At 37.9% G+C, this 19,569-nt stretch overlaps 1 protein-coding gene across 2 annotated transcripts; it reads left to right on the top strand.

Moving 5' to 3' along the window:
- Window positions 1–112: 112 nt before the first annotated feature.
- Window positions 113–18,524, top strand: LOC128623535 (sialic acid-binding Ig-like lectin 13). 2 transcript variants are annotated; one of them, XM_053650633.1, is made up of 8 exons: window positions 113–321; window positions 6,706–6,773; window positions 6,969–7,334; window positions 7,443–7,769; window positions 8,019–8,315; window positions 16,410–16,500; window positions 16,729–16,792; window positions 17,354–18,524. In XM_053650633.1, exons 2-8 carry the CDS (start codon window positions 6,728–6,730, stop codon window positions 17,822–17,824), a joined length of 1,662 nt encoding a protein of 553 aa, XP_053506608.1. In that variant the 5' UTR covers window positions 113–321; window positions 6,706–6,727; the 3' UTR covers window positions 17,825–18,524. The 2 variants fall into 2 exon arrangements, with proteins under 2 accessions (XP_053506608.1, XP_053506609.1); XM_053650634.1 differs by having other exon boundaries at window positions 113–945.
- The last annotated feature ends 1,045 nt before the right edge of the window (window positions 18,525–19,569 follow it).

The following is a 19,569-nucleotide window of genomic DNA, read 5'->3' as shown; positions in this document are numbered from 1 at the left end:
TTTTTCAATAATAAAAACAAATGTAAGATTTTGAGTTTATTTCATTTCACTTCAGTAATACGTTTAATAATTTAATAATATTTTATCACATAATAGTTAATAAAGTAGTAAATAAAAAATAAAAATAAAAGTAGAATAAAGGAACTTCCTGTTAGTGCTGCGGTTTTGGCATGGTGAGCGTGAGAGGAAGTTGTGTGTGTGTGTGTGTGTGTGTGTGTGTGTGTGTGTGTGTGAGTGTGGGGGTATGTAATATAAGGTGATTCATCATGGGTGTAGTGGATTACACGTCAGTTGGAGAACTGGACACTTAAAAACACAGAGGTAAGAATCACACTTATTTATTTATTTATTTATTTATTTACTGGTGAACTTAGCTTTGTTTGTTTGTTTCTTTAATTTATTTAAACTGATGATTGAGTGTTTATCTGTGGAAAAAATACTGATACTGAAAACATACACACTGTTGTGACTTTGCACATTTCATTTTTGTAAAAATAAAAAACATGTTAATGCTCCTCTCACACAGTGTTAATGAGATTCCACTGCACTGCCTGCACTGCTCTCAGCCAATCAGAACACTCTGTGTAATTAAAAAAAATGTACTTGTATTTGAGAAGTGATTAAATCCTGTCTCTCTCTTTCTCTCCCTCTCTCTCTCTCTTTCTCTCTGTCACTTTCTCTCTCTCTCTTTCTCTCTGTCTTAATCAATGTCTCTCTGTGTGTCTGTCTGTCTGACGGTCTCTCTCTCTCTACCTCTCTCTCTCTCTCTCTCTGTCTCTGTATGTGTGTGTCTCTCTCTCTTTCTCTTCTGTCCCTCTCTCTCTCTGTCTCTTAGTCACTGTCTCTCTGTCTGTGTGTCTGTGTCTTTCTGTCTGTCTGTCTCTCTGTGCGTATGCGGGAGTGTGTGGGTGGGGCTGGTGTGTGAGTGAGAGCCCTACAGGGCGAGTGAGTTCCTCCTTTTTCTCCTTTTCTTCTCTTTTCTATCATGTTAGTTAATTAGAGTTTGGTACAGACACTCCGAGAGGCTTATACCACAGGTTGAGCCGAATAATAAGATTTGGGTTAAGACCGAGGAACGCTGTCCTCCAGCGCTTGCTGGTCGGCAATGGCGTCTACAGGGTCCGTCATGAAAAGTAAACAGTGTGGTGCAAAATGGAGTAGTCATACAGGACACATTCACCCTAGTGATACATTCACCCTCCATTCAATAAAGATGACCTTCTGATCACGGAAATGTAGAAGTCCCCTCTACTTAAGCATGTAGTCTGCTTTACACGACAAGTGTACATGATTTTAAAGAATGAAACAGAAGACTTAAATGTTGCATTTAGGTTTAGAATTGACGGCTTTGATTGTGATGTGTTCGCAAGTTCAGAGACTATGAAATGTTTTAGATGTGGAGAAGAAGGGCACATTAGACGTTCATGTCCTGAGCGGACTGAGGATAAAAATGCTGAGCCTGCAGGCTGTGGAGAAGGTGAAGATACTGTCTGGGAACACGGGCGCAAAAAGCATGAGAGATGAGGCTGGAGGTGATGGAAAGTGTGAGCACAGATGTTAACAACGCAGGGCTGGGGGAATCAGAAAAGACAGAATTAAACTTTAAAGCAGCTTGCAGCTGATTGAAGGAATGGATACGGAGCGTGTGAGTGATAAGGTGCTGTTAAAAACGCCCTCTGTTAAGATTAAAAGGCCTAAAGGAAATGCAGAAAAAGAAAAACCCAGTCAGCTGATAGAAACACGCTGATAAGAACAATGACACTGAAAGTAGTGCAGTTGATGACTCTGACAGTGATACAGCTGACAATAGCAGCAGACGGAATGGATGCAGTACATATTCATTTGAAAAAGTAAGGTCCTTTTTACAAAGGACGAAAAATATGAAAAATGTTCAAGTCACAGACTTTTTCCCGACAGCAGAATGTTTGTTAATACTGTTGGGACACTAACGAGAAGCGAGGGGGAGGAACAGTTCACAGCACAGGAAATATATACTGTAAGTTAAAGAAAGTTATTGCTAAACTGAGGTCAGATCTTCAAGCAGAAGATGGTTTCCAAATGACATGGTACACACTGCCCTTCCATGTTGCTGTCTGTTTTGTGTTCTTTCTTTCTTACACACTTTTCAGTGAGCGTGGTGAGGGTGGATATTCTCAACATAAATGGGGCACGAGACATGTATAAAAGAGGACAGATGTTTCAATTAATTAAGCAAAAGAACATTGGTGTTGTCTTCATTCAGGAGACACACAGTGACTGTCTCAATGAGAAGGACTGGAGGAAAGAATGGGAGGGAGAGGTTCTGTTCGTTCCACTAGAGGAGGGGTGGCGGTTCTATTTGCTAAGAACTTTATTCCTGACTCCTTTGAGGTGAAACAAGAGACTCTAAGCAGATGAATAGTTATTCGGGCATGGTTTGAAAAGTTCAGTATTGTGTTTATTAATATATACGCCCCCACTAATGGCGCTGAGAGAGTTTGTATTTTTAATAATCTTAATAAAACTCTACAGAAGTGTAACTCAGAAGACTACTTGGTTCTAGGGGGTGATTTTAACTGCACAGAGAACCATGCACTATGTCGCAATCATGCAGAACCTCACGTTGCTTCAGGTTACGCTGTATGCACTTTGATTAAGGCTCATAAACTGTGCAATATCTGGAGATTGTTGAATGAAAATGTTAGACAATACACACAGGCACATGTCTGAGAGAATTTTGTTTCTTTGGCCAGATTGGATTGACCTCACTGTTTTAAACATCATTTCAACATTGTGAAAAGGTGTGTAATTAGTCCTGTTGGTTTTTCTGATCATGCCCTTGTTACCGGTCATGTATATATATAGCGAATGTAAGGTCTAAGAGTGCCTACTGGCACTTTAACACATCTCTGTTAAGTGATCTGCACCAGTGGTGGGACTATGGGAAAGCTGAAATTAAATTATTAATCGCTAGAAATATCACCAAAAAAAAGCTTGAAGCTGAAATTATAGAGCTACAAACATCAGTAGAGGTTATGAGATGGAAGAGCGGTATTGAGGCTCTTAAGTCCAATTAAACTCTTCTGACTGACTTGCTGGGCATAAAGGCACAGGGAGCTCTGGTCAGGTCGCATTTATAAAACCTTACACAAATGGATGCCCGTTGTAAATTCTTCTTCGGTCTGGAAAGGAAAAACGGTCAGAGTTGCTATGTTCACTCTCTGCGGTCTGAAAATGGGCAAGAACGGACACAGCTATCTGAAATACGACAGCGGGCTGTACGGTTTTATAATGAGCTGTATAGAAGTGAATATAGGGAGGATGAAGTGATGTCTGCTGGCTTTTATGTAGGCCTACCACGGATTCTGAAGAAGTTGGTGGCAGAGTTGGAGAAGTCTCTGTGTGAAAGAGAGCTTTATAATGCTTTGTGGGACATGGAGGGTGGAAAGGCCCCTGGCATTAATGGGCTCCCAGCTGAATCTTTCTGGGAGTTGCTGGGTGAGAATCTCATGGCTGTTCTAAATGAGAGCCAAGTGGAAGACTCTTTGCCACTGAGTTGCAGGAGAGCTGTGATCACCCTACTGCCAAAAAAGGGTGACCTGCAAGAAATCAAAAACTGGTGAACTGTAAGTCTGCTGTGCTCTGATCTCAAAATCCTCTCCAAAACCCTGGCAAAGAGACTGAGAGAGGTGATGGGGCAGGTCATTCACCCTGACCAGACTTACTGTGTGCCTGGTAGGTCTATTTCAGACAATGTGTTCCTTGTTCGGATGTTTTAGAGGTATCTGGACCTTTGGGTATTAATCTGGGTCTCATCTCTATTGACCAGGAAAAATCATTTGATAGAGTGGAACACTAGTACCTTTGGAAAACTCTCAATGCTTTTCTTTTTGGTCCTGGCTTTATGGGAATGATTAAAGTGTTATATCGGGACATTGAAAGTATGTTAAAAATCAATGGTAGTTTGAGTGGCATTAGACAAGGATGTGCACTCTCTGGAATGCTAGACTCTTTGGCAATTGAACCAATGCTAAACAAATTATGCCTTAATATAGAAGGCATACGATTGCCTCATGAAAATTAAGGACAGAAAACTAAGGACAGAATCTTTGTTTTGGCTGATTGAGGAGTCTTTGTTGAAGGGGGCGTGCTTGGATTTACCGAGTGAGTGTGCACCAGGCCTCACAACAAGGCTGTGTGACTCTGGAATGGTAAAGCTGAGACATATTACTGAAGCGGCAGGGCCTGACCTGAGCAATGTGAATGCAGTAGCCGCTGCATTAGGCCAGAGATCAACACGCCAAGCGGAGGCTTTGCTAGGACTGTGGAAAAAAAGATTGATGGATAGGAGTTAACAATGCTATAGGACTATGGCTATGGATCATTGTTGCGTGATTGGAGAGACCCCTTTCCAAAACTTGTTATTTCACCAGACTTGAAAGGTATGTCTGGCCGCTTACTGGACCTGGAGAGGTACAGAGAGTTGGACTTTGACTTTGCTGGAGGTGAAGTGATATATAAATGTTTTGTCAAAGTATTCAGTAAAGTAGCTCTAAATGGGAAGAGGGATAAAGTGTGGCGGGAGAAACTTGGGTTAAGGAATGAAGTGAACCATCTTTCAGGGTAATTTACAAACCACCATTGAGTAAACAATCCGGTGACTTGCAGTGGAGAATACTACATGGGGCCATAGCAGTTAATGCTTTTGTTGCTGCTATAAATCCAAATGATTATTACAAATACCTGTTTTGTGGATTAAGAGAGACTGCTTTATAGAATGTGCTAGACTCAGACCAATACTTGACTTAATGAATCAGGTGTTTTCAAAATTTGAGGAAAAGTTCACTTCTGATGCTTTCATTTTAGGGTGAAGATAAAGTCCAAAACTGAGAACAAAATGGCAATCGATTAATTTCATTGTTGGGCAAGAAAACTTTCAGTTTACTGTACAAGGAGAAATAGAATGGAGAACAGATCCAGTCAGGACGTAACACTTCTTTTCAAGGTTTTTTTTTTTTTTTTTTTTTTGAGTTGTTGTTGAATATAAGTATTATAAGCTAATGAATGATATAGAGTCTTTTAAAATGCTGTGGTGTTTTAACAAGATTATTTGTACAGTGGTTGAGGGAGAATTAATTTTTGATATGCTATGGTGTTGATTGTGCCAATGAGTGGATTTGATTTATATAATTTGTTGTTGATAAAATAAAGTGTGTTTTTTTAATCAAAAATTTCTCTTTCTCTTAGTCACTGTCTCTGTGTGTATGTCTCTCTCTCTCTCTCCTTCTCTCTGTCTCACTCCTTGTGTCTCTTTGTCTTTCAGTCTCACTTTGTTTCTCTTTATCTCTCTCTACTAATTTCTCCATCTGTGTTTTTGTAAAAAAAAAAAAAAAAAAAAAAAAAAAGTTCTTCCTGTCATCATCTTTATTTAGTGCTACTTTAGTTCTAATGAAAGGGAGATTAGACAGAGACAGAGATAATCAGACAGAGAGAAACAGAAAGACAGGCAGAATTTATTAAAAGCCCATTTTGCGTAATAATCTGATGCTCAATTAAATGGAAGTAGGTCATGCCACAGTCTTAAAGGAAGCAATATAAATGAGACATATTTTGATACAAATAGGACATTACTTGAACAGCTGAGAGGAGAGTTATATAACATGTATAACCTTATACGCATCAGAGAAGGAGATGAGTGGAAGACAGCCGGCACTTCTGGGCACTATGAATACTTGGTAATGTCCTATGGTCTCATCATTGCTCCTTCCCTCGTCCCAGATTTTGCACTCACAGTGCTCTGTGAGTTCCTCAACCGTTCAGTTATTGTATATATTGATTATATCCTTCTACTTCAGTGTCCTCAAGAACACGTATGGGTTGCTGCTTTGGAGATTCTAGATTTGTCTCTTGTTGAAAACTTTCAAGAGCATCTGAATCAGCCTGCTCCCAGACCCAATAGCAGGTCTCAGTGCAGGTGTATTTTGGCTTCAGGGACCTCCAGTTGGGTGTTCTGTCACACCAGACAAGAACATACAAACACACAAATCCTGGTCACCAACCCTCTTCCCTGAGATCTACATTCCTGCAGGTTTAATCTCCAGCCAAATTCTAACGCACCTGTTTTAGTTGATCAAGAACTTCTTAGATGGTCAGGTGGGCACGATTATGGTTGGAGCTAAAGTCTTCAGGAAGGTGGATCTTCAAGAACAGGGTTGATGATGTATAGTCTTGACAATCCCAGTGTTTGTGCATGTTTTGAGTCATGTATGTGTTTACTGTGTGTCACCCTTACCTTGTTTATTGTTTAGTCTTTGGGTTTGCCCTCTGCTTTGGAATTATCATGCGTTACTACCATAATGACTGAGAGTTTGGATTGTATTTTGGCTCAGTTAATAAACCCTCCTGCACATGGACCCTCAACATCTCCCGAGTCCTGTTTGTTACAGTTAGCTTGCTTTGTGGAACCAAAATTGATGACATTTTTCTGAGCTTGTTAAAGTAGCTTGTATTGTGGAATACCCCTCAGATGTACTGATGTAATGCACACAAGACATATTCCGTTACACCACACAGACTGTTTCGTGACACTGTGCAACAATGCATTTGTGTTTTTCTTTTCTTTACATCCACTTGGGTATAAAATGCACCTTGTAATATTCTGATTGAAGCAGCATTATTGTGTATTATTCCACCACATCATCAAATCCATTTGTGCATGTTCTCCAGGTGATCTTTCCTGAACAGAGAGATGAAATCAGCAGAGAAACTCGTCATCGTTTGTTTTCTGTTTAAAGGTTTGTGTAGAATTTATATTTAATGTGTGACCTGATAACGTAAGTGTGTTAAACTCAGGCAGTAACTGAACCAGTTTGGTGTGATTCTGTAACACAACTGCAGTTTGGAGTCAATATTTCTACACACTTTATATAAATGCAGCGTGTGTGTGTGTGTGTGTGTGTGTGTGTGTGTGTGTGTGTGTGTGTTTGCAGGTGTTTTGTGTAGAGAATTCTCCATCAGTCTACCAGAGAGTGTAGAAGCTGTGAGAGGACTCTGTGTTCTCATACCCTGCAGTTTTGAGATTGAAGAACAATATGATGGAGATCTCCAGACAGATCCTACAGGAATCTGGTTAAAAGACGGCACTGATCCTAACAATAACAGAGTCTTTAACTCTAAAGTAACTGAAGAGAACAAGATTGAAGGGGAAATTATAGGAGACCTCCGCATGAAGAACTGCACCACCGTCTTCTACAACATCAGAAAGAATTACAGTGGAGATTATTACTTTAGATTAGAAACTTCAGGAAAACTGAAATGGAATTATAAATCTCCATCAGTGTCTGTAAGAGTGGGAGGTGAGATCTGCAGCAGTGTGTGTGTACAGTGTAACTGTAATTACACTAATGATGCACTGGAACACATTTAAAACTCATCTCTAATGTGATACTGTGTGTTTATCTCAGCTTCTCCAATCACTCCCTCAATAACACTGTATAAGGAGGATCAGGGGGAGGTGGAGGACCAAAATGAGGTGGTGGAGGGAACTTCAGTGAGTCTCATTTGCTCTGCTCCAGCTCCTCCATGTCTCTTAAAGCCACCCACTTTTACATGGAACTTCCTGCCTGAGGAGAGAAGACAGGAGCAGAACCACAACACCAGCGTCAGCTCCTCTCAGCTGAACTTCAACGCTACTCACCTTCATCATGGACTCAATTTCACCTGCACTGCCACCTACCAGCTCCAGAACAGGAACAAATCAGCACAGAGCTCTTTTATACTACATGTTCTGTGTAAGTGCTGATTAATCACTACTATTCATCCTACTGAATTATAATTCATGAAATACCAATAGTTTAATAGAATCCTGTCTTTGCTTCATCAGATATGTGTAAAAGTGACTGTGTTTTGTCTCATTCATATAAAGCAGTACAGTGTTTAAGGACTCTTTATTATAGGACTAACAGTGAAGTTATTTGCAGATAAACGATTTGGAGTCTTAAACTAAATGCAGATTATTCCTGTCTCTGTCTCTCTCTCAGATGCTCCTCAGATCTCTCCCTCCTCCAGATGTAACTTCATTCAGGATTTCTTCAACAGTTCCTGTGAGGTTCATGGAAATCCATCTCCTAAACTAGAGTGGCGTCTCTCAGGTCAAATTGTCCGACCCTCTGAGTTCATATCCACCTCGGAGTCAGCTAGCAACACAACCTTAAGAAGCTTTGTCTCCATCCGGACATCACTTAATGGCAGTCTGCAGTGTGTTGGCTCCAATAAGCTGGGAGTCGCCTCTCAGATCTTCTCATGTATGAAAGTGGATCACTGCTCTGCTGCTAAAGGTTAGAAACTTCACAAGGTTAATTTTTTTGTAACATTTATTTTAAAACTGACCACATTTATTATTTTTATGGCAGTCTATATGAACAATATCGATGGGGGTAGAGCTTTTGAAAGCCCTCTCCTTACTAAGTGGAAGGTTTGTGTTTACAAGTGGTAATGTCAATTAGAGATTGAGGGAATTGAATGCTATTTACATCAGAATGTAAAAGGTCAGTCCATTTCAACTGGTCCAATAATTGTAAAGTTGGTTGCTTCACCATTTAATTTTTTTTTTCTCCTAGTGATTATCTCTATGTACTGGCATTGTAAAACCACTATGTAAAAAAAAAAAAAAAAAAAAAGTTGGTTAAACTACAACAGCCATCTTTATATCATGGTACACAACACATTTTGGTTATACAGCTGTTTATATATATATAAACCTTTTGCACATTCCTGTTCTTTAGACTTAGAACGTAAGTCCAAATGTAATGCTCAAGATTGCTCACAGTTCTGCTTTTAGTGCTAATTTATAATGGGAAGGGCTCGAGTCTCAGTCTGAGTTACTTGGGGAAGTATCATGTGTATGCAGAACATTTTAGATTTAAATTTTTATTTAGATTCCCTTCACTTTTCGGGCTGAATATCTCTGGTGGGGGACAAGATACAAACTGAAATTTTCACAGAAATAAGTCCTCTATAGTAGCATTCTGCTGTAAAAATTGTGAGTTTGAGATTCCACTGGTTACAGAGCTAGGTCTAGTAGAAATCTGGGGAAAAGCCTACTTGATTCATGCGTTATGAGAAATTAACAGATGTAATATAAACATAACAAATAATAAAAATGAACAGTGTTTTACAGATACAATAGTTTAGGCTTTCAGTGAGGTCTGTATTGGCAACAGTGAAGCATGATCTATCACAGTGTTCTTCAAATCTGCAGAGTTTAGCTCCAAACTCCAAACTCACCTGTCTGTAATTTTCTAGTATTCCTGAAGACCTTGCTTAGCTTGTTCAGGTGTGTTTGATTAGGGTTGGAGCTAAACTCTGCAGGACAGTGGACCTCGAGGACCAGATTTGAAGAACCCTGATCTATCATGTTGGTACAGATACATTTAGTCAGTTTTGTGCCAAAATGGAAATCTGTTTTTGTTAAAAGATTATTATGAATTTGAAAACAGCAAAGCTGCTGAAACTAGTACTGCATCACTATTAAGTGTTTAGCATTAATGAAAATGTGTGTTAGGCGAGTACACATTTGAATCTATTTTATAAACTTGGTGCATTAAAACCCCCTGAATGTTCATTACACAACTAAGGATGTGTCACCATTCAAATGAAACCCAATGTTTATATTACACAATTCAGGAACTTATGAAATGTAGGAAATGCAGCTTGTGGTTTTAAACTTGGCAGTGTGGTAGAAAAGACACACATTTAATGATCATTTAATTTTAATGATTTACTTTAATGATTTACTTTAGCGTTATATTGTGCAAATTAGGAAGCTCTGAAAGATACATCTTGCAACAAACAAATTTCCACATGCAGTGTTTCAAAATAAATTGTACAGAACAAATGCTACAAACAAGGGTGACATGTATACCTGTCTGATGACTTGAAAGCAACATGTTTCTTTTCAAAATAGAAAATAAATTGCTGTGTCCTATAAACTGTTTTTCACAAAAAAACAGGAAGTAAAGCTAATACTGAAGGTCAGCTGCAGGTCATAATAAATACTGTTCTCTGTTTAACTTTGAAAAATATCTAGCTTTATCAGTTTTATTTTTTAAATACTGCAAATATAAAGTAGAACAAAGCCCAATGACAGATTTACCAATACCCACATTATTTAATATTCTATAATTAAATATAAATTTGGTTTTCCCAACATCTGAAACATGCCTTCCTCCAGAGCAGCAATAAGATATCAATCTAAATATGCAGTTTGGTTCAATTAAAACATTGTTAGAGAGACTCAGAATGCAGGTAAGGCAGCTTTTAATAAAAGTCCATGCAACAAATCCAAAAACGTAAGGCAGAGGCAAAAACATGAAACGGGCACAGGTCAGGCACTCAACAAACAGGATATCAGGAATAGAGTTAGCCAAAACACCTAATCAGTAAACACAGTCAAAGTCAGGACCAGTATAAATCAGGCGGTAAAATACAAAGGCTTGATAACGTTAATGACACAAAGGAATTCTGTGGTTACTTTGCGAAGAGCTTCTTCTTCTTTTATTTTAATGGCGGACTGGTGTCATGAGCACATGCCGCCACCTACTGTTCAGTTTAATGCATCATATTCCATGTCTTTCTCTTAATCCCTTAAAAAATATTACGTGTTCACCCCAAGTCTAGATCCATCAGATTCAGAGCCCCTCTGGATCCAGACTGATGCATTACAACACAAATCTGTTCTTTGATATATTTAAACTCTATCACTCAAATCTGTACTATACATGTATTGTATTAAAACCCTATATCCTAACCTGTCTCTATTAACCTCTATTCCTTATAGATACTCCAACTCCCCATCTTTACTGTATGTCCAGTATTGTTTAAATATTGTATTAATTCCCTTCTCTCCTGTATATACCTTCTACAAGGTAGAAGGTATTCTACATACAATATTCGCATAAATCATTTCCTTGGATTCCTATTCAAGCCAATGAAGAGTTCAATCCTGTATGACCAAGCCTTAATCTAGTTATTATAACCACTTCCTTCCTGTTTCTGCCACATAGATTTTTATTAATTTCTACCTGTTTTTTTTTAATTTTATGTAAATGTCTTCCCTTCTTGTCCTTATCCCACTCTTTCTTAATATTTTTCTTTTTTTCATTTCTTTTTAAAGCCTTCTTACCTAACTCATCAGCAGCTTAATTTCCATGAATCCCTTTATGTACCCAACAGAATCCGACTGTTCCTCCTTTCCTTTGAATACGATACATGAGCATGAATATTTCATTTATCAGATCTTCTCTGGATGATCTTCGGGTACATTCAATACTGACGCTGAATCAGAACATATAACCACTCTGTCAGGTCTTATTTCCTCTACCCATGTTAAACATATTATAATGTCAGTATTCTCTACAGAATATACACATAAATATAATACATAAATTTCTACACTTAACACTTGAATATACACTCCTATTCCTGTAATTCATGTGCTTGGATCTTTTGATCCATCTGTATATATTTGTAGACTTTCATAAAATTTTCCCTGAACATATTTAAAACACATGCCCATTTCCTCCCAATCCTTTATCTTTTCTAATATCTCCAGATCAATTTCAACCTCAGGAAAAGTCCATGACTGTCCCGCTCAGTCTCTGCAATCTGATATTTTTCTGTTAAGGGGCTTATGCTCCATTCAAATCCCCTTTCTTTTTTGTTTACATATTCCCAGCAGTTATTTAATACACCAGTAGTAATGTGATTTCCAACATAACTCTTCATATATGTCCAGTATATCCATGATAATTTTAATCTATGCAAATTTAGTGGCATTTCATTTGCCTCAACCAGTAGAGCATTAATTAGTGTTGATTTTGCTGTTGATTTGCAGCCATAATCCAACACAGATCTAACCATAGCTTGATAGATCATCAACAATCCTATTCTTTCTGCTCCCCACTCTTGCCCTCATCACATTTAAGAACTTTCTACATTTATTATCAATTTAATCTATATGTTTTTTTCCATGTATATTCGCTATCAAACCAGACATTAGCTATTTAAATGTTTTCACTCGTTCTAAAACTTTATCATATAATATTAATTCATGTTCTGCGATTTCTCTTTTGCGAGTATAGAACATGATTTCCTTGTTGGCATTTTAAATCTTCAGTCTATAGTCCACTGTTCCACCTTTTTAATGGCTGCCTGCATGCAAGAGCTGACCTGCGAGATGTTTCGACCCCTCTTCCATGTGGTGCCATCATCTGCATATAACGCACATCCTATACCAGGGCCTATACCTATACCTATATATCCTATACCTGCTTTCCTTTGAGGGATATATAATATTGCTGCTTCTAATATCATGTTAGAAAGAGATCCACAAAAAGTTTTGTCTGTTTCTTCATTTAAAAATTTATATTAAGCTCACAATAATTTAAAAAAGATTTCCAGCCTGCTTTTTCATATAAACATTTTCTTTGCAGATAATAATCTGTTTTATAATTGTTGACTCTTATGGTGCAAATTATTGGAAAGTGATCACTACCAATAGTATTATCATCGATCACATACCATTCGCACATCTCTGCCATCTCATTTGAAATCATTGTTAGATCTATATTTGATGTAGTATTTGCTGTTATATTGTATCTAGTTCTTTCTCCTGTAATTAAACATACTAGTGATCTATCATCTATAAATTGTTCCACTGTTTCCCCATTACAAGCTATCTTTGTACTACCCCATAGCCAATTACGTTCATTGAAATCTCCACACCCTTTTCCCTGTATTTCCTCCAACCTTTTCAAGTAACCCTTGTGAAATTTTATCACATGGATTGTAAACGTTAAAAATCACAATTGATCCCTCTCGGTAGAACACCTCTAAACCAACACATACTATTTCTTTGACATCTGTAAGTGTTCTATATGCTATTCCCTCTTGAATAAACGTCACTACTCCTCCACCTTGTGCTCCCTTTCTATGCTTACGCTTCCGGACATAATTATATCCAGATCATTTAATTTGCAGATTTGGTTTGAGCCATGATTCTTGTACACATATTATACTTGGTTTTGTTTTAATATTATTGTAAATTTCTTAAGTTCTTGCATTCCATTGCAGAACACTTAATACCATCAGGCAAATCAGACAATTGAGAAGCATCATGAGCTGATGTTTGATAAAGAACATCATATATCATTTGAAGTGATATTGCAGAAATCCCCAAGAATTCTGATGCTGCTTCCATGATTATTTTTATTTTAGCTGATCTGCTTGTCATCATAGAAGTAACACTTTTAATCTCGATAATGAAAACCTTTGTCATTATTAATGAGTTTTCTTTGATAGAGCATTGATGACTGCATTGGTTTCTTTCTGTCTTTTCTTCTCTCTTGTCCAAAGTATCCGGTTTGTCCTTGACTATCATCTCTTTCTGCTTGTCATCGCTACTTCCACAATCCTTTAATGCTTGCGCATGAGTTACTTTATTTTTGACTTTGTCTTTTTGAACTTCTCTTGCTTTTATCTGCACTTCAAATCCTCCATATGCTGCACTATGAAGGCCTCCACAGTTACAACATTTAAGCACAGTATTTCCTGGACATTTATCATATTCATGTTCATCTCCACACTTTGGACATCTCATTTCCCCTGTCAGACTGCAGCTAGATGCCCTATATGCTGACATCTGAAACATCTTAATGGCTTTGGGACATATTCTCATATTGGATATACAGTGAGGGAAAGAAGTATTTGATCCCCTGCTGATTTTGTACGTTTGCCCACTGACAAAGAAATGTTCAGTCTATAATTTTAATGGTAGGTTTATTTGAACAGTGAGAGACAGAATAACAACAAGAAAATCCAGAAAAACGCATGTCAAAAATGTTATAAATTGATTTGCATTTTAATGAGGGAAATAAGTATTTGACCCCCTCTCAATCAGAAAGATTTCTGGCTCCCAGGTGTCTTTTATACAGGTAACGAGCTGAGATTAGGAGCACACTCTTAAAGGGAGTGCTCCTAATCTCAGCTTGTTACCTGTATAAAAGACACCTGTCCACAGAAGCAATCAATCAATCAGATTCCAAACTCTCCACCATGGCCAAGACCAAAGAGCTCTCCAAGGATGTCAGGGACAAGACTGTAGACCTACACAAGTCTTGAATGGGCTACAAGACCATTGCCAAGCAGCTTGGTGAGAAGGTGACAACAGTTGGTGCGATTATTCGCAAATGGAAGAAGCACAAAAGAACTGTCAATCTCCCTCGGCCTGGGGCTCCATGCAAGATCTCACCTCGTGGAGTTGCAATGATCATGAGAACAGTGAGGAATCAGCCCAGAACTACACGGGAGGATCTTGTCAATGATCTCAAGGCAGCTGGCACCATAGTCACCAAGAAAACAATTGGTAACACACTACGCCGTGAAGGACTGAAATCCTGCAGCGCCCGCAAGGTCCCCCTGCTCAAGAAAGCACATATACATGCCCGTCTGAAGTCTGCCAATGAACATCTGAATGATTCAGAGGACAACTGGGTGAAAGTGTTGTGGTCAGATGAGACCAAAATGGAGCTCTTTGGCATCAACTCAACTCGCCGTGTTTGGAGGAGGAGGAATGCTGCCTATGACCCCAAGAACACCATCCCCACTGTCAAACATGGAGGTGGAAACATTATGCTTTGGGGGTGTTTTTCTGCTAAGGGGACAGGACAACTTCACCGCATCAAAGGACGATGGACGGGGCCATGTACCGTCAAATCTTGGGTGAGAACCTCCTTCCCTCAGCCAGGGCATTGAAAATGGGTCGTGGATGGGTATTCCAGCATGACAATGACCCAAAACACACGGCCAAGGCAACAAAGGAGTGGCTCAAGAAGAAGCACATTAAGGTCCTGGAGTGGCCTAGCCAGTCTCCAGACCTTAATCCCATAGAAAATCTGTGGAGGGAGCTGAAGGTTCGAGTTGCCAAACGTCAGCCTCGAAACCTTAATGACTTGGAGAAGATCTGCAAAGAGGAGTGGGAGAAAATCCCTCCTGAGATGTGTGCAAACCTGGTGGCCAACTACAAGAAACGTCTGACCTCTGTGATTGCCAACAAGGGTTTTGCCACCAAGTACTAAGTCATGTTTTGCAGAGGGGTCAAATACTTATTTCCCTCATTAAAATGCAAATCAATTTATAACATTTTTGACATGCGTTTTTCTGGATTTTTTTTGTTGTTATTCTGTCTCTCACTGTTCAAATAAATCTACCATTAAAATTATAGACTGATCATTTCTTTGTCAGTGGGCAAACGTACAAATTCAGCAGGGGATCAAATACTTTTTTCCCTCACTGTATATACCATTTGAACTTTTTCCGGGAGACTGCCTTCAAAGGTCAGTGGAATAGACATGCTTTCAAGTCACTGCCCCTCTTTGTTTTTGAATAATCTTCTTGCGTTTATTACTTTTCCTTCTCTTATATTTTCTGTAACTTCTTCCATTGATATATCAGATGGAATTCCAGTGATAACACCTTTTACTACGCTGGAGACACCAGTCTCTCGAGCTGATATCTTCTCCCCATTTAACGCTTTAAGTCTTAACAATCTATTTCCTTGTGCAACATCTTTAACAATTATCAGTACTCTTCACAGTCCCAAACACTGAGCCATACTCACAGCACCTACTGTTTTGTTTATGGCTTTTGTCAGTCCTATCGGATTCATGTGTTTTCCTGATAATTTCTCAAAAGTCATCATCACTTTATACAAAGGCCTGTTCAATTCTTCAGGTGATGTATTTCCATCTCCTATACTATTCTGATTTCCCCGGCATCATATCCTCGCTATCTTCCAAGTCCTTTGTAGATCCTGAATTTTTCCGTTTTGGAATGTTTTTCTTTTGATATATTTCATTACTGACCCATCCGACTCTTCTTCCATGATTAGTTTATCCAAATACTTCTGACGTTCAAACAATCTGCCTAGCTAGTGATTCATTATCTATCAGAATGTTTACTGAACACACACTTCCTCTTCCAGCAGCGCAGGTCTACACACCCGCCCCAAGCCCTTCAGCTTCTGCCTTTGCTGCACGCCTCACAAAGATCTGGCATTAGAAAGTCTCTATATAAATGTGTGTGTGTGTGTGTGTGTGTGTGTGTGTGTGTGTGTGTGTGTGTGTGTGTGTGTAATTGGGATCAGGTGTGTGTAAGGTGATTGCGAATGAGGCAGTGTAGGGAAGTGTAGTTCATGGTGGCCATGTCTGTTTATATCCACAAATATCTACAACATACACACTTTAAATTCATTCTGTTGTAGTTTAAGTAGATTCAAATTCAAACTGTTGTTACAATTCAGTAATATTTATTACTTAATAGTGTATTAATTACCATATTTACACTACAAACTCTCTGTGTTTTTATTACTTTAGGTTCAGGTGTGGATATTTCCTCTGTGCTGACTGGTGCTGCTGTTGGAGCTTCAGTAATGATGATGCTGTGTGGTGTATTCCTGTGTGCAAGGTGTAATTACTTAATTAGTCCATTTTTTTAAAATTATAGACAATTACCTATATTAGAGCACAACAAAGAAACATGAATTTTTAAATATATTTATGTAATGTTTATTGGTTATTATTGATTTTACATTTTTACAAAATGACAAAAAGTGTTATTGTTATTATTTATTTAAGTATTAATAATTTTTTTTTTTTTTTGGTTTTGTTTTTTTATTATTATTTTTTTTTTTAGGAAAACACAAAACAAACCACCTACTAGACGAGAAGATGCGTCAGAAAACGTGTTAAATGATGGGGTTAGTATAATGAATATTCTTTTAATAGTGCATTCTTATATGGTTTTTAATGTACCCATGACCACTCATCAGCCTTCATTCATATTGGGTCAATTTTCATAAAATCAAATCTCTAGATTTGGAAAAGGTACAAATTTTTAGCCAAGTAAAGCAATATAACACTTAAACATAATAAATAAATAAACAAATAAACAAGCAAACAAATAAATAAATAATACCAAACTGACACCAAAACCTGATTTTAAAGCAACAAACCAATTTTAACAAAACCATTTAAGGCAGTCAAAGAATCCAACTCCCAAATCTCTCAACTCTCTTCCCAGATCAGTGTCCTACTTTTTTATTAGAAACTTTCTGCAATACACAGGGTCATAACAGCGGGAGAAAGAATGTGAACACAAAACTGGTTAATGTACAAAAATAGAGCATGAATCATGAGTTATTGTGACTACTACAAGATGATAAAAGTCCCAAAACATTACATTGTACGGTAAATATGTGATGATTTTATGTGGAATAAAGTTGACAAATTAATACATTTTATTTCCTGTCGATCTCCAGAAGGCTGAGGTCGAGGTCGAGGTCGAGGATGAAGAGTCTGTGTATGCGAACAAAACGGTTTTATCAGAGTCACTTCATTACTCCACTGTCGTGTTTCCAAGAGGAGATGGAGGTGAAATCAGAGGACTTTCCAAGCTCACTGCTGATTACGCCATCATTCATCACAGCTCCGAACATCAAACCGAGGGAGGAGTTACAGAACCAACCATCGAGGAAGACCAGGAAGAAAACGGGACAAAAACAAACAGTGAAAAGAAGCAAGAAGAGGAGGTAACTTACGGAAACATCACACGTCAGCCAACGATGGAGCAAACTCAGCTGGCTGATGATGATGATGATGATGATGAAATTAAATATATTAAAGAAACTAAAGAGGCTAAAGAAAGAGATAAAGAGCAGCACAAACACTCAGAAGAAGCTGAAGGTCTTTATGCACAAATTCAACCTAATAAACATGAACAGAAAGTGTGAAATAATCTATAAAATCGTCCAGTGTTTAAAAATCTGCTCAGTTATTCAAGCTACGTACAGGTGTTTCACCTTGTGAAAATATTACTGTTACATTTCGGCCTGCATCAATTTTGTAAAGATGGCACATTAACGTAATAATCACGACTAAGATTCATATATATATATATATATATATACTCCCTCAATATAGTCTTCAGAGTTAAGTGCACTGAAATTACACACATCGGTATTCAGGGGCGGAGTTTATCTAAAACAGGGGCGTGTCTCAGTTACATGTGATTCTGATCTTGAACTTAAGTGCATGTTTGTTGCGTAATGTTTCACGCTGAAATTTATAATTTGCTGTAAATACACTCACCCACACTATGGAATGTGATTTGAGACTAATATTAAGTGTATAAATATGACAGTATTAATTAATTAATTATGTACTTTGTTTAAAGTCAGTGGGGGACATCAGAGGAGACATATCTTTATCAGAGACATGGTTTATATCGAGGAGTAAACAGTTTATAGATGAAATGATGAATGAAGTTAAAGTTTCTCTGTAAGCGTAGCAGATGAGCGCTCGGTCAGTTATCCTTCACACCGTGAGCACGTTTTCTTTACAGCAGAGCGCATCGAATTAACACAAACAGTGACTTTATTTATTATTTTTCAACAAATCCTAAATTAAAAGTGAGATAAAATCACCTACATCCTGCACACACATTACAATGTCATGACCTCAGTTTAGTATCTTGAAGCTTCATTAACTTACAGTAACTGTTGGAGCACGATATTAAAAGAGACACAAATATAAAATACACAAATATTTGCATCAAGTGCTATTCTGTTCTCCATGCTGCTGAATTATGAGTGTGGAAGCCATTTTGTTAAACCAGTGATTAATGTGATCATTACAACTAGCACTATTCATGCAGTAATATATTAGTGATATACGAGACTCCTATTAGATTTATTTCAACACTCCCCATCTTCTCATTCAGATATCATCATAGTAGTCTTTTTTACTTTTTTAATTGTCTCTTGCTTTTATGTTTCATCATATGACATTTAACAGTAAAAATAAAAAATCCAGAAAAAATTCCAAAGGTCAGAAAATCGCAGCTGCATAACCTGACTCTGAATACCAGGAAATTTCCACATAAATACCTAGATAACTTTTGGACTTAAGTCGGCAACTCTGAATACGATCCGATGTGCACAAGTTTAAAGTTTTAAACTCGAATACAAAGTATTTAAACCTAAAAGTAGTTGGTGCTATTGTTTTGTAGCTAAGACACAAAACACACAAATATAATATATATGCTGTATAGCAGCTGGTCACATGGTCAAGCCGCAAACAAAACCTCATCATGTATAATGTATTGCTTTAGAAAATATTTAGAAACGCACCAAGAAAAATTCAGATAGAGCTAAAGCCCCCCCCCCCTGATTAAAAACCACACACTTGCAGTTTCAAAACAAGTCAGAGGCTCAGACTAAATATAAATATAAAGAGCTGAATATTCCTGTCACATGTTGCTTTAGGCTTTAGTGAAGCTGGAGATACTGTAGAAAATATCTGTTTTACTCAAATAATATGACCCACACAGAGCAAAAGCTTTAAAAAGAGAAAAACAGGAACGGACACGATCAACATTGAGCAGAGCACCAACATTTACAACATTTCTGAAACGAACAGGCTCGAACCTCAGTTATTTACTCAAGAAAATAAATGTGAAGATGAATTCTGAGTGCTT

Source organism: Ictalurus furcatus, chromosome 19 (genome assembly GCF_023375685.1).
Source record: "Ictalurus furcatus strain D&B chromosome 19, Billie_1.0, whole genome shotgun sequence".
Taxonomy (NCBI): domain Eukaryota; kingdom Metazoa; phylum Chordata; class Actinopteri; order Siluriformes; family Ictaluridae; genus Ictalurus; species Ictalurus furcatus.
The sequence above is the reverse complement of the archived record's forward strand: the minus strand, read 5'-3'. Positions and strand labels throughout refer to the sequence as shown.

Bases quoted from the DNA above. Each gene is read 5' to 3' on its own strand.
- LOC128623535 (XM_053650633.1), top strand. From the start codon at position 6,728: ATGAAATCAGCAGAGAAACTCGTCATCGTTTGTTTTCTGTTTAAAG. The intron at 7,335-7,442 runs GTGAGATCTGCA...TGTTTATCTCAG, and splicing joins AGTGTCTGTAAGAGTGGGAG to CTTCTCCAATCACTCCCTCA. The intron at 7,770-8,018 runs GTAAGTGCTGAT...TCTCTCTCTCAG, and splicing joins TTTTATACTACATGTTCTGT to ATGCTCCTCAGATCTCTCCC.